At 38.8% G+C, this 15,715-nt stretch overlaps 1 protein-coding gene across 1 annotated transcript in view; it reads left to right on the top strand.

Annotated features, from left to right (window-relative positions):
• The window catches only part of LOC133564726 (bleomycin hydrolase-like), a 35,972-nt gene extending 20,831 nt beyond the window's left edge, over nucleotides 1-15,141 (top strand). The window contains exons 7-12 of the mRNA XM_061919206.1: nucleotides 1,811-1,966; nucleotides 2,046-2,204; nucleotides 2,279-2,346; nucleotides 5,520-5,637; nucleotides 5,879-5,945; nucleotides 14,870-15,141. Of these exons, the coding sequence (XP_061775190.1) occupies nucleotides 1,811-1,966; nucleotides 2,046-2,204; nucleotides 2,279-2,346; nucleotides 5,520-5,637; nucleotides 5,879-5,945; nucleotides 14,870-15,018 (717 nt within the window). The 3' untranslated portion in view covers nucleotides 15,019-15,141. The remainder of the gene's footprint in view (nucleotides 1-1,810; nucleotides 1,967-2,045; nucleotides 2,205-2,278; nucleotides 2,347-5,519; nucleotides 5,638-5,878; nucleotides 5,946-14,869) is intronic.
• The last annotated feature ends 574 nt before the right edge of the window (nucleotides 15,142-15,715 follow it).

The following is a 15,715-nucleotide window of genomic DNA, read 5'->3' on the forward strand; positions in this document are numbered from 1 at the left end:
AGATAACTATATTCGAGGTTAGAAGGGCCAGATTAACAGACAGCCTTGTCCAAACAGTACCAGTAAGACCACAGGAAATAAGTCTTCAGTACAGCAGGAAGACGCACAAAAAAAGGATGTGGGGCACAAATAGGGAAATGAGGGAAAGTGAATGATATGTTATAGTGAACTAAAGAAAAAAGAGAACACATGGGCGGGATAAGTGTGATAGCCTCCAGTACCCCCTGCTTCCCTGAAAGGGACAAGGGGTAGAAAATGGATGGATGGATAGAAGTAGCAGTGATCTTGAGATTGTTTAATTTTATGTGTATTAAAATTCACAAGAAAGTATTTTTAAAGACTTTTATTTGGGCTGTGCAATTATATAAATTGGACCAACGATATAACTTTTAGGGCTTCACGGTGGCAGAGGGGTTAGTGTGTCTGCCTCACAATACGAAGTTCCTGCAGTCTTGGGTTCAAATCCAGGCTCGGGATCTTTCTGTGTGGAGTTTCCATGTTCTCCCCGTGAATGTGTGGGTTCCCTCCGGGTACTCCGGCTTCCTCCCATCTCCAAAGACATGCACCTGGGGATAGGTTGATAGGCAACACTAAATTGGCCCTATTGTGTGAATGTGAGCGTGAATGTTGTCTGTCTATCTGTGTTGGCCCTGTGATGAGGTGGCGACTTGTCCAGGGTGTACCCCGCCTTCCGCTCGATTGTAGCTGAGATAGGCGCCAGCGCCCCCCGCGACCCCAAAAGGGAATAAGCGGTAGAAAATGGATGGATGGATATAACTTTTAATACTTTAATACCTAGTAATGCATGTTGATGACACATTAGGGCTGGGTTCTGCAAATAAACATTTTATTCTTACATGTAACTTTATCACTGGAGGACAAGGAGGAGCTAAACATGCTGCACTATACAATGTAACAGTATACAATAAATCATGCCAACCGCTAAACTGGAGCTCTTGAATATAAATGGGTGGGGGAATCAATACAAAAATTGACAGTAACAATACCATGTTATCAGTATAGGGTTGATACCTCAGTAATTAGATGAACATTTTTTACAATCACAAAATAATTCATTGTTTTGGATAATGATTCAAACTCAGAAGGTCCTGGACACAGAAGAACTTTAAATGCAAAAACCAAATGATTTTAGGTCCAGTAATATTTATTTTGCACTATTGACTTTGTTTTGATCAAAATATTGTTTGTAGTAAAAGGGAATACTTTGAATATTTGATACTGTAACACTGCTATTTTGTTTATAATAAAAATGTACTCATTAAATGATCTCGAAAATCTGAAGTATGAGTATCAGCATGGATGTGGCCGATACTGCCCCTGTTACTAATTGATATGGGATCGATACCCAGTAGTATTGTAATTAACTCATTTAAAGTATCCTAACAACAAAATAATTAGTTCTTAGTACATTTTAACCAAATTTTAGATAAAACCATATTACACAGGAAGTAACAAGATATTAGTAGTAAATTAGCAAGTATATTACTAATAGTTTTGAGAAAGTAATGACGCATAACGTTTCTGCCCATGTCAGCAGCCAAATCAAGAGCCTTAGTAACGCATTTTGAAATAGTTATAATATCATACATCCATTCATCAAATGCAAAATAATATATGGTCGTACATATGGTTATCGCCTGAGACTGCAATATATATATCACATTACAGCTTTAAGGCCATATCGCCCATCTTTCTTTTACTGAATTGTACTTCTAACATATGCAGTATCATGTGTAACACTAGCTTACAGTTAGTAAATTGATGTCTAAACTATGTTTTTGCTGTGTAGGTGTTCCGAGTGGCCAGTGTTTGTCTCGGTAACCCACCCGACACCATCTGCTGGGAGTACAGGGACAAGGATAAGAACTTCCATCGCATTGGACCCCTCACCCCCCAGGAATTTTACAGGGAGCACGTCAAACCCCTATACAACCTTCAGGACAAAGTATGTGGGTCCCTAATACCAGGACTATGTGTTACTCTCCTGTTCAGTCTCTGAGCTTGTACGTACATCTCATTGTCAGATCTGCCTTGTTAATGACCCTCGACCCCAAAATCCTTACGGAAAGCTGTACAGTGTGGAGTTCCTCGGTAACATGGTCGAAGGGGGCAAGACTCTCTACAACAATCAGCCCATCCAGCTTCTTAAAAAGGCTGCAGCTGATTCCATAAAGGCGGGAGAAGTATGTTGGCATAAGCAGCAGCAACTTGCAGGTGCATTTGGATTAATGCAAAATGGCTACCCTTTATGTTTTAGGCAGTGTGGTTCGGATGTGACGTGGATAAACATTTCCATGGCAAGCTGGGGATTAACGACATGAATGTGTAAGTAGGGGGGAAAAAGAAAAATGTTTTGTGTGGGGCCGCGACACGTTACAAAACAGTGGTTTGTTCATAATATAATTTCCAAAATATCTGAAGGAAAATCTGACTTTTTCACTTTTTGAATTTTTTTTTTATAGTACAATCATTTAGTCTACTACTCTTAAAGGCCTACTGAAAGCCACTACTACCGACCACGCAGTTTGATAGTTTATATATCAATGATGATATCTTAACATTGCAACACATGCCAATACGGCCTTTTTAGTTTACTAAATTGCAATTTTAAATTTTGCGCGAAGTATCCTGTTGAAAACGTCGGTATGATGACGCGAGCGCGTGACGTCTCGGATTGTAGCGGACATTTTTTTCCAGACCGATCCCAGCTATAAGAAGTCTGCTTTAATCGCATAATTACGCAGTATTCTGGACATCTGTGTTGCTGAATCTTTTCCAATTTGTTCAATTAATAATGGAGATGTCAAAGAAGAAAGATATAGGTGGGAAGCGGTGTATCGCAGCTACCTTTAGCCACACAAACACAGCCGGTGTTTCCTTGTTTACATTCCCGAAGGTGAAGCTTTACTATGGAACGGAGCGGTCAAGCGAACATGGTTCCCGACCACATGTCAACCGGCAGGTTTCGGTGAGAAAATTGTGGTAATAAGTCGTCTCTTACCGTAGACATGAGCGGAGCTTGCGTCGTTCCTCGTGTAAAAAGAGGGAGCTGCGACTCTTTTGCCTCCTCCGTGGCCTTCCTCAGAGACACTGGCGGTCACCACACCCCTCCGACTTTCAGGTATGACAGTATAATCTCACTACAACACTATAAACACAATAAGCAGATAAGGGATTTTCCAGAATTATCCTAGTAAATGTGTCTAATAACATCTGAATCGCTCCCACTGCCCTGTCCTTTTTTTTTTTCTAGTCCTTCACTCTCACTATCCTCCTCCACAAATCTTTCATCCTCGCTCAAATTAATGGGGAAATCGTAGCTTTCTCGGTCCGAATCGCTCTCGCCGCTGGTGGCCATGATTGTAAACAATGTGAGGATGTGAGGAGCTCCACAACCCGTGACGTCACGCGCACATCGTCTGCTACTTCCGGTACAGGCAAGGCTTTTTTATTAGTGACCAAAAGTTGCGAACTTTATCGTGGATGTTCTCTACTAAATCCTCTCAGCAAAAATATGGCAATATCGCAAAATGATCAAGTATGACACATAGAATGGACCTGCTATCCCCGTTTAAATATGAAAATCTCATTTCAGTAGGCCTTTAATGGGAAACTGTTATTTTTTAATTTTGCCCAGCCGCAATCCTTTTGGAATATAAGAACACACTTGTTTCCCTTTTCTGTGCATTCTAAATAGTGAACAACTGCTTGTAAAAGGCACCTAACAATGCAGGTAATGGGATTACAATCTCTCTATAAAGCCCTCTAAAAAACATCCAAAAACCTCCAACACAGTTTTATATACATGTTGTAAGTATGTATGCAATGTAGTAACAGGCACGTTCATAATAACATGTAATATTTGTTTTTGGTCATTTTAAATATTACCAAAATGTAATTCCTGGGCACTTAGATTTCACAAAGCGCATAGCAACGGTAGCGCTCGTTGCTATTCGCTAAACATTTCAATTAACACAACACAGGGATTTAAAATGTCCGCTCACACTGGGATTATTATTAATTTTGGAAAGCGGCTCCACACATTGTATGGAGACACATAATTAGCTACTGGCCGCTAGTCAGCCGAGGGACCAAAAATCAACAGTATCAGTCATACAGAAATCGGCAGAAGCCGATCACATACGTTTTCACAAAAATTGGGCAATACAGGTCAGCAGTCGATCAATCGGCACATCTCTGTTCTATGGTCTATGTCAAGTTTGTCCTGTTGAGCTTGTCATTACTACAAAAGCTTTGCAGTTTACTTTTGGAATGGGGAGTATATGTTCCGGTTCCTGTTTTCCTTGGTGAACTAAGATCTTGCTTGTCAGGTTTTCTTAAATCATGCATATCGTCTTACGTTTGACATCAGAAAGTGTTAGGTTCCAAAGTGGGTCCAAATGATAAGGAATGTCTGAGATAAAGCTTTGTGGGCCTAGTTCCAATAATCTGTGAAGACCAGGAGACCTTTAATTATTAAAAATGTTACGAACAGTGGTACCTCATTTTTTGTTAGTAATCTGTTCCAAAAGATTAGATGAAAAACGAAAAAAAAATTTAGCATAAGAAATAATGCAAATCCAATTAATCTGTTCCAAATGTACCATAATATGAACACAAGTTTTACTTGCAGAAAGAAATTCATAAAAATGAGAGGATGGAAAATGGATGGATGGATGGATGGATGGATGGATGGATGGACGGACAAATAAAACTGATACGCTCACATCACTTTTACCTTTGTTGATGACTCTTGTTAGTGAAGTTGGTGATGCACGGAGAGGGAGCTTTGTTCTTTGCTAGTTTTTTCTTGAATTGCTACCTTTTTTTATCAAAATGCTAATACTCATAACTTTCTTTGTCCCCTGGCCCCACAATAATGATACGCAGGTAAACAGCAGTTTGTTACCTGAAATATTTGGCCATATGCAATCTAGGGCAACAATTTGGGGCATAGAAAAACTAAACCACACCTTGATTTGACATTGTTGCATCACTGATGTTTGTGTGGCATCACATGACAAGAGCAGGGCTCATCCACTTTAATGATCAATCTGTCTCTTCAAAAAGAGGGAACGTTCTTGGCCTTGTATGTGCATCACCAGTTGAGATATTGGTGCCAGGCTTATATCTAGTCTCAGAATCAAACCAGTTTTGTGCAATATTTATGACTTGGTCTCTTGAGGATCAGCGGGTTTATGTGAATGTCAATGATAACCAGGAATTTATGGTTAGAACATGGGGAACAAAGTAATATATTCAGTTTATACATGTGGGATTTGAACTTACCAAGCTCTTTTTGTTTTCCACATTCTTAGAACATGCTTCACCTCTTCCTCTACTTAAGTCTATCATATATCAGGATTAAAAAAGAAAATTGATGTATGGGTTTAAAGGTTTGAGGAAATGGCTCAGTTACATTCTCTAAATCCAAATGTATTTTGAATGCAGACTGTTTTGAGGACATGATTTAAAAACTCCCACTTGTGTGCTCACAGCTTCAACCATGAGCTGGTGTTTGGCGTTTCAGTGAAGAACCTTACTAAGGCCGAGCGCCTGATATGTGGAGACTCTCTAATGACGCACGCCATGATCCTCACTGCTGTCACGGACAAGGTAAGTACACACAAAAACATGATGTTAAAGTCCATCCTGACTACAGTTTGGCGTGACCAAAAGGAACAGCGGAAAGAACCTGATTCATTTTGCCAGGGTTCATTGCTTCCAAGTTTATCCTTTGTTAATTGGCTAAATAGATTCATGGTGCTGTCAGTTTCCCCTTTGTAAGTGACACCAGCTGTGAGGACACTTTCTTTGCTGCAATCTCTTCATCATCTTCTCCATCCGTCTTTCTCAGGAAGGAAAAGAAGGCTATGAAAAGTGGCGGGTGGAAAACTCCTGGGGCGATGACCGTGGGAACAAAGGTAACCAAAACTAGTACTTTCGAGATGTGGGTTGTTTTTTATACTGTATTGCAGGGGTCGGGAACCTTTTTGGCTGAGAGCCATGAAAGCCAAATATTTTAAAATGTATTTCCGTGAGAGCCGTATAATATTGTTAACCCTGAATACAACTGTCAGGTTCAAACACTGATGACATATTAAACAGACAAGAAGCAAGGAATTAAACAGAGACAGGAGTCAGTTTGGCTCAATGAGGAGAAACGCGTAGACCTGTACCCTTGTACAGTGTCGCCCCACGCTCTGACAAGAGAATTCTACGCCTCCTCTTTTATTTGGACTTTCCCTGATTACAACAACTAAATGTGTGCATCTCTTATTCTTTTTAATAACATTGTTATTCTGAAGCTAACCAAGAATAAATAAATACTTTTGACCATTAATGCGACTTCTTGAACAGGTGCGATAGAAACGGATGGATGGATTAAAATGCATGAGAATGTTTTATATTTTGAGCTTTATTTTTTACACTGTGATTACTAGCGGACATATTCATTACTTATCGTGTTAAACAATGTCAGCTAAGATTTATCTGAGAGCCAGACGCAGTCATCAATAGAGCCACATCTGGCTCTAGAGCCATAGGTTCCCTACCCCTGCTGTATTGTATAGTCAAATTAATTTAATTATTTTAAACTTATTTTGTCTTTCACCTCTTTGTTCTGTAGGTCAATTCTGATTTTTTACTATTTTTTTTGCCCAAACAGTGCATCTGGAAAATATTCACAGCACTTCTCTTTTTTACACAGTTTGTTACAACGTTATTCCAAAAGACGATAGTTTAAATTTTCTCCTCAAATTTCTACACACAATACCCTTAATGACAATGCAAAATGTTTTGTCGATTTTTCGCAAATGTATTTAAAAAACACGTAAGAAGTTACATATACATACATATTAACATCCTTGGTCGTGATGCTTAAAAATAATCTCAGGGGCATCCTGTTTCAACTGGTCAATCTTGATAAGTTCCTCCAGCTTAATTAGAGTCCACCTGTGGCAATTTCAGTTGTTTGGACATGATGTGAACAGGCACACACATGTCTATAAATATAAGGTCCAACACATGACAGCGCGTGGCAGAGTTTAAACCAAGAATAAAGTCGAAAGAATTGTCTGTAGACGTCCGAGACAGGATTGTCTTGAGGCACATATCTGGCGAAGGGTATAGAAAAAAATATGCTCCCTTTAAGGTCCCAATGAGCAAAGTGGTCTCCATCAACCTTCAATGGAGGATATTTGACAGTAAGGGAGGTGAACAAGAACCTGATGGTCACGCTGTCAGAGGTGCAATATTCCTCTGCAGTTAGATTACAAGGACAATAATATCTGTAGCAATCCACCAATCAGGCCTGTATGGTAGAGTGGCCAGACGGAAGCCATTCCTTCATTAAAGTTTTCCAAAATATACCTGAAAGACTTTCAGACCATGAAAATCCAAATTCTCTGTTCTGATGAGACAGAAATGTAACCCTTTGGCGTGAATGCCAGACGTCATGTTTGGAAGAAACCAAGCCCTGATCAAATACCATCCCTACAGTCAAGGATAGTGGTGACAGCATCTTGCTGTGGGGATGTTTTTTAGTGTCAGGAACTGGGAGACTCGTCAGGATAGAGGAAAAGATGAAAGACATCCTGAATGAAAACCTGCTACAGAGCACTCTTGAACTCAGACTGGGTTGACGGTTCATCTTTCAGCAGCACATCAACCCTAAGCACACATTCAAGATACGACAAGAATGACTTCAGGACAACTCTGTAAATATCCTTGAGTGGCCCAGCCAGAACCCAAAATTTAATCTAATCGAACATCTCTGGAGAAAGCTGAAAATGGCTGCACACCAATTCTTCTTATCCAACCTGATGGAGCTTGAGATGTGCTGCATTAAGAAATAGGCGAAACTGCCCAAAGATAGGTGTGCCAAGCTTGTGGCATCGTATTAAAAAATATGTAACACTTTAATTTCTGCCAAAGGTGCATTTACAAAAATAATGAGCAAACGTTTAGTTTATTATTTTTAATACATTTGCAAAATCTAAAAAAAAAAATGACATTGTCCTTATAGAGCATTGAGTGTCGAGTTTTTAGTACAAAAATTAATTTATTCCATTTTGGTATGAAGCTGTCACATAAGAAAATGTGGAACAAGTGAAGCCCTGTAATTACTTTTTAATGCACTGTATGTGAAATGTAACTGATTTTTTTCAAAGTGAACAGCAAAAAACCCCGATTTATGCCTCTTTTATGTATGAATATAAATTGGATATGTGTCCAATGCGACTGCAGTATGAGCGTTCAGGTCGCATTCATCTAACCTGTACGTCATCCAAGGTGACTGACTGTAAGCCATCACTTTCATTCATAATCTTCCTTTCTAAATGCATCATAGTGATGCCTCGATTATTTTTAGTAATCCATTCCAAAAGGTCAATCAATTAACTGGTTTAGTTACGTCATATTAAAGTATGTACAAGCACAATTAAATATTCAGTGCAATCTATGTGGACAAGTCCTACAAAGTCCAAATCATATATGAAAACTGAATACATTTTTCTAATAAGTATTAATAATACCACGCAAATAATGATTTTCAGACACTAAAATAATAATACATATGTGTGAGTGTGTGCGCCACTGAAAGAGAGGTAGTCTGCCCGTTGCGAAATAGGCCCGCTTTTGAATCTGTTTCCATAAAAGTGCGTTCTCATCACAGTTAAAACCTCGCTGTGGTACAAAGCCATCTTCCTCAATCCCTTCAATATGAGCAAGCACAAAATAGTTGCTAACATTACACAAAAGAGACATTACATGGTTCGCACACAGAGGCATATTTAGATCAATTTTAAAAGTTTGTAAACCCCAAGTTCGCAAATAGAAGACTGTGTGAGTCCAGGTTCCACTGTACTACTCTTTTAAAGGCCTACTGAAATGAGATTTTCTTATTTAAACGGGGATCGCAGTTCCATTCTATGTGTCATACTTGATCATTTCGCGATATTGCCATATTTTTGCTGGAAGGATTTAGTAGAGAACATCCACGATAAAGTTCGCAACTGGAGAAAAGCCCTGCCTCTACCGGAAGTCGCAGACGATGACGTCACATATTGAGGGTTCCCCACATATTCACATTGATTTTAATGGGAGCCTCCAACAAAAACAGCTATTCAGACCGAGAAAACGACAATTTCCCCATTAATTTGAGTGAGGATGAAAGATTCGTGTTTGAGGATATTGATAGCGACGGACTAGAAAAAAAAAAAACATGTTAAAAAAAAAACGGGATTGCAATCGCTTTGCATTGGGACAGATTCATATGTTTTTAGAGACATTTACTAGGATAATTCTGGGAAATCCCTTATCTTTCTATTGTGTTGCTAGTGTTTTAGTGAGTTAAATAGTACCTGATAGTCGGAAGTGTACGTCCACGGCCGGGTGTTGACGCGCAGTGTCTTAGGGAAGTCGACGGCAGCTGTACGGGAGGCACACGCTCAGCTGATATCCGGTGAGAGGCGACTTTTTAACCACAATTTTCTCACCGAAACCTGCTGGTTGACATTCGGTTGGGATCCATGTACGCTGTGATCCATAGTAAAGTTTCACATCCGTGAATTTTAAACAAGGAATCACCGTGTGTTTGTGTGGCTAAAGGCTAAAGCTTCCCAACTCCGTCTTTCTACTTTGACTTCTCCAATATTAATTGAACAAATTGCAAAAGATTCGGCAACACAGATGTCCAAAATACTGTGTAATCATGCCGTTGAAGCAGACGACTTTTAGCTGTGTGTGTGCGCAGCGCTCATATTCATAACAGCCCGTGACGTCACGCGTACACGTCATCATTACGCGACGTTTTCAAAAAAAAGTCCGGGGAAATTTAAAATTGCAATTTAGTAAACTAAAAAGGCCGTATTGGCATGTGTTGCAATGTTAATATTTCATCATTGATGTATAAACTATCAGACTGCGTGGTCGGTAGTAGTGGGTTTCAGTAGGCCTTTAAATCATTTGTTTTCGCCTCAAAGTTCTCATTCTACAAGAATATAAACAATAACAAAAAAAATTGTGAAAATGAAAATAGCGCAGTGTCTCGGGTAAGTTGACGGCAGCTGTACGGGAGGCACACGCTCAGCTGATATCCTGTAAGAGGCGACTTTTTAACCACAATTTTCTCACCGAAACCTGCTGGTTGACATTCGGTTGGGATCCATGTACGCTGTGATCCATAGTAAAGTTTCACGTCCGTGAATTTTAAACAAGGAATCACCGTGTGTTTGTGTGGCTAAAGGCTAAAGCTTCCCAACTCCGTCTTTCTACTTTCACTTCTCCAATATTAATTGAACAAATTGCAAAAGATTCAGCAACACAGATGTCCAAAATACTGTGTAATTATGCCGTTAAAACAGACTACTTTTAGCTGTGTGTGTGCGCAGCGTTCATATTCATAACAGCCCGTGACGTCACGCGTACACGTCATCATTTACGCGACGTTTTCAAGAAAAAAGTCCCGGGAAATTTAAAATTGCAATTTAGTAAACTAAAAAGGCCGTATTGGCATGTGTTGCAATGTTAATATTTCATCATTAATATATAAACTATCAGACTGCGTGGTGGGTAGTAGTGGGTTTCAGTAGGCCTTTAAATCATCTGTTTTCGCCTCAAAGTTCTCATTCTACAAGAATATAAACAATAACAAAAAAAATTGTGAAAATGAAAATAGCGCAGTATGGATATTACCATGGGTATCTACGCCGCTGATATATGGATCGATCAACCCTCCCCCTTATATGTACGACTGGCTGCTACTCACCAACAGAATTCCATTATATTAACTTCCCCCTTATATGTACGACTGGCTGCTACTCACCAACAAAGTTCCATTATATTATCCTTGACTCATGTTAATCCATTTGTTTATTTCATGTCAATAGCTGCTTACTTTCTGCTGTAACACGGTTCTATCTACTATTCTTAAACTTTAATAAGAACTTATTTCCTGTGTGTTTCACGCTAGTTTAGCTTTAGCTTTTAGTATTCTTTTTTGCTTCTGCCTGCCATTACCTACTGTGTAACAAGTTTGTCCTCATCCTACAATTTTTCAGAGTTAATGATACATACTGTGTATGGACATATGTCAAATATGTCACCAGTTTGACACCCATGGCCCACACTTAACCTTATGCACTGAAGTGAATTTATTTTGCAATGTATAGGCTTCAAAATATTTGATATAAGTGCAGTCAGGAGGGATGGAAACTATGTCATTATCAGCGGCCAGAATGTCTTTATGCAACAGGTCCCACTTTCCAGCTGCTTCTTTGCACTACTGCAACAGACTTTACCGTCTGCTCTTGTTATTCCCTCCATCCTTTCATCCCTGTGGTTGGTTCATCTTCCTCTGACCCCTTTATCCTCTTTGTTTTTGGGTTGGCCATTCTACTGTAAATTGTATGATAGTATTTCAGGTCAGTCATGTGTCATCTGGCAACACACATATACAGTGCAGCACAGTACATAGAGAGAACCGGAGACAAAGTCTCACACTATTTGTTTGAGCCCACAAATCATAGTGACTGCTTTGGAAAATATGTGAAAACTCCCACAGTCGCACGAGTAGTATTCACTAATATCTTATTTCATAATCAGCAGATGAGGAGTGGAAAGAGATCAAGTCATTCTGTAGCCAAATTGATAACGCTTTTCTTGGGAATCCGGGGGCCTGGTTTGTTGACAAAAGCTGGAGGAGGAAAGAGATGTTTGGAGTCAGAGTGTGCATTAGAAAGTCATGAGACAGACCATGAATGAGCACATTGTGGAGGTAAAATCCATTTAGGGATTTTGATTAATAGAATAATAGATTAGAGGTGATTTAAGAAGGGAGTCAAAGAGAGGTTCTAGCTCCCTTTGGGGCTTTCAATATTCTCTCTAAGCCAGAAGAGTCTCTCTGGAGAGATTTAACTTTCTGTGTCCACTTTATTAAAGCGCTTACATATCAGCAATTACTCGTTTTGGAAGAATGCTTGCCAAAGCATTGTGTTTTTATCATTATTTTAATTAGATGGCACATTACCCTCCGTTGGGCTTTGTTGCACGTCATTAATGTGACTTTTGCGAGAGAAACTTCCCTATCCTGATAAAAACACTGAGGGCCTGATTTGCTAAAAGTTTTTGTGCACTTGAACATGTGTACACCACATGCAAAGCTAAACCACTAAACGTGTACAAAGTAAATTGCATCTGTTAAGTGAGCACTCACCACTGTTTTGCAAGCACTATTTGGTGTTTTGTTTCACGCTTGTCAGAAGCACGAGTACAGTAACAATTCCACACATAGCTGCAGGATCAGTGCTTGCGCTGCACAGACAGGCTATGGACTGTATAGAATCCTCCGTCCTACGTGTGTCAACATTTTGGTGGATTGTCAGAAAGAAAAATTTTAGGTGTATCATATATTCAGCAATTTACTTTTATAATTTCATTGCTACTAGATGAATAACAAAATTAATTAAATTTCCGCGTTTTGGTGTCTGCTGGCTTTTTTTATATGTATATATAGGTGTCAAATAGATTCCTCATTGGACTGTACTTTTAACATTTTATTAGACACGGCTGGGAATAAAAGAAGATAAACACATATTGTATTCTTACCTTAACCAACCATGTGCTGCAGCACTCGACACTGCTGTATTAGTATCTAAGCCAGGGTTCTCAAATTTGCGGCCATATTTTGTCGCCCCCTACCTTACACCATAGTTTAGTGTCGAGTATGTGCTGCCTCTCATCCCTGGGTTGTTCATTCATAGATCAAATCCCACTCGACAAACCACAACTGCATTCATGGTCTGAACAAAAAAATTATATTACAACATATAACGGTAATTAATCACAACAACTACAGGAATGATAAACTACAACTAAGTTAACGCTTAACAAATATTTAAAGCACCGTTTTTTTACCAAACATGCTGGGAAACAGAGAGCCCTCCCAGTGATGGGATATGTGATGGTTCCTACCATGTTTAGCAGCACCTTTTTGTTTGTCTGTTTGACTTTTGTTGTTTGTGAAATGGGACCTATGATGATTTAAATCTGGCTTTGCAAACATTCTTGTGGTGTAGATAGTAGAGATATATTTTTGCATACATCCTGCTCCACAGTCACATTTATAACTCGTTTTTGAGTCTGTCTGCAGATTGCGAATAAAGCACCACCCTCTGAAAAAGTGACATTATTATCTTTTGAGAATTTACACTGTTAAATATATATCTTGACAATTTCACTGCTATTTTTTTAGACACAGTTGAAAATAAACCTTATATAGAATCACCTGGTCACAACATTAAGTACACCTGCACACTCGCTGATCGATATGGAGATACATTAAAAAAAGTTTATTTTTTCCTGTTGTTTTATGCACATACCAAGATTACTTAAAAATATATAGATGATTAGAATGGAATACTTTATCCTATTTGTTTTGTGTTTCCACAAACTCAGCTGGCCTCATACAGAGCTTCTATCCCTCTTGCTGATAGCTTTATATTAGGTACAAATAAGTACGTCCATCTTGCTGTGACTTCACAACTTAGCCAGACTGCAAAACCCTGCAAACAGAGGCGTCCAAAACTTTATGCAAGTTTACGCCCCAATGCATGAACCGTATAATATGATGCTTTAACATTGTTTAACGCGAGTATCCAACATTCTAACATGTATCATTCAGAGCAGACAAAATTTATTATAGGTCCTCTTTAAGCATGTCATGTTACAATTGATGCTTTCAATTTGATGTGGTTTTCATTTTCCTGAGACGAGTAAAATTGGTACTGTTTTGAAGTAGAAAACAGATTACCCAGTGTTGAAGAAACTGATGTTTGACCAAAGAGTTTTGTTCAAAATATGCATTCTAATTCAAGCCAAAAGTTTATGATATCCTCCAAGCCAAACAAACACAACTATAAATTTATGAACCTTGATTTGTACAGAGCGTCAAAGAAAACCTCCATAATATATTTCTACAAATGGGAGGGTATAATCGACCATCCAGCCAAGTAGAAGCTGAACTTCAAATCTCTTTCTTATATTCTTGTAAATGCTTCTAGTTTTCTGGCTGTAAAAATGGCTGCCACCGTCCTCCTGCTGTTACAGAAGACAGTCAACCTTGCCCTAAAAACAAATAATGACATCCAGCATGTAGGTTCCCATTGGTTCATATCAATAACGGTCACTCTGATGTCTTTGATAACTGTGTGTGGGATTCTCAGAACATGTCAGGAAGGGGAACGAGAGAAAACAAACTGAGCTCTGCATAAGGTCTGGTCACTCAGACTGAAGCCTTTCCACCTGCTTCTCACATTTTGAGTTAGACTTGCTCAGACTTTTACTCTTGGCCATAAATGGGATGCATGCAAGCAAGAAAAGAAGCATGGATGTGCATCTCCAACTGAATAATTTCCTCCGAATCATTGGCTTCCTCCATCAGTTTAGCTTTACGGTATGTTTCCTATACCTCCTTTCTTTACATACAGAAAATTGTAGCCATGTCAATGTTCAACTTTCTAAGTTCAGTGTTTCATAGTAGGCAGGGAGACTCAATGCATTGTTTGGAGTTTTGCTGTTTTTTTACAATTCTGCTTAATACATTTTTGTTTAGTTTTTTTAATCATATTAGAAGTGTGCTCTTTGGCCCAGAATCTAAAGATTCAGTCCAATTCTTTGTTTTCCATACTTTGGGATTTTGCGTTATTGAGTATGTTCTGTTGAAATGATGAAATGCTGCGTTGAATCAGTAGTTAACTATTTATCTACAAGACAATCTGTCTTTCAAAATGTAGTAGAAGCTCAACTATCTGTGTTCATTTGTTTCTGTTTGTGCATCCCTTGCCTGCAGGTTACCTCATCATGACAGATGATTGGTTCTCAGAATATGTGTATGAAGTGGTGGTGGACAAGAAGTTCCTCTCTCCTGAAGTCCTGGAAGTAATGCATCAAGAACCTTTCGTACTTCCCGCTTGGGACCCAATGGGCTCACTGGCCTAAGTAGACACCCAAGTTTTTTAAGCCTTAACCTCTGGTCTCTTCCTTAAGCTGATTTTACCTCCCAACATTCCTTTGGAATAATGCCATTGTTCTCAATGAAATAAATATTTCTTTTTTTTCTAACAGACTGATTGTGTATTTTATCTGAAACCTATCAAGCGTCTCTTAGTTAATCAAGTGTATCAGTTGTGCACAGCTCCCACACGAAAAAGGGGTTTCTCACTGTTTCCGTCTTAGCAGGTTTCAACCAGCAATAATAAACACAGTTGTCTTTTTGCCATGTATCTAAACCCCAGAACATAAATTTAGTTTCAGCTTCAACAATGTTCAACACATAAAATATGCTGAGTAAATATTTACAAAGTTGGAACATTTTAATTAACAGTAGCAGAAACAAATTTTAGCTTTAGCTTTCAGGTAAGTATCATGGGCCAATAGAGGCCTTTATCTGTAAGTCTTGCATTTTTACATTCAATACCAGCTAATATTGTTACCATGTTTTCCCATTTTTTTTGACTAAACCCTCCACATACCAAAACGTATTTAACACAAACTAATACCAAAGTAACAAATTCCCGAACTAATAAACCAAATTAAAATTTAACAACACAGTAAACGTAATCCTGAATACAAACAAACTTTACATAAACTTGGAACCATATATCAACAGCAATATGGTCTTACCGACTGTTTATTT

This window comes from Nerophis ophidion, linkage group LG13 (assembly GCF_033978795.1).
Source record: "Nerophis ophidion isolate RoL-2023_Sa linkage group LG13, RoL_Noph_v1.0, whole genome shotgun sequence".
NCBI lineage: Eukaryota > Metazoa > Chordata > Actinopteri > Syngnathiformes > Syngnathidae > Nerophis > Nerophis ophidion.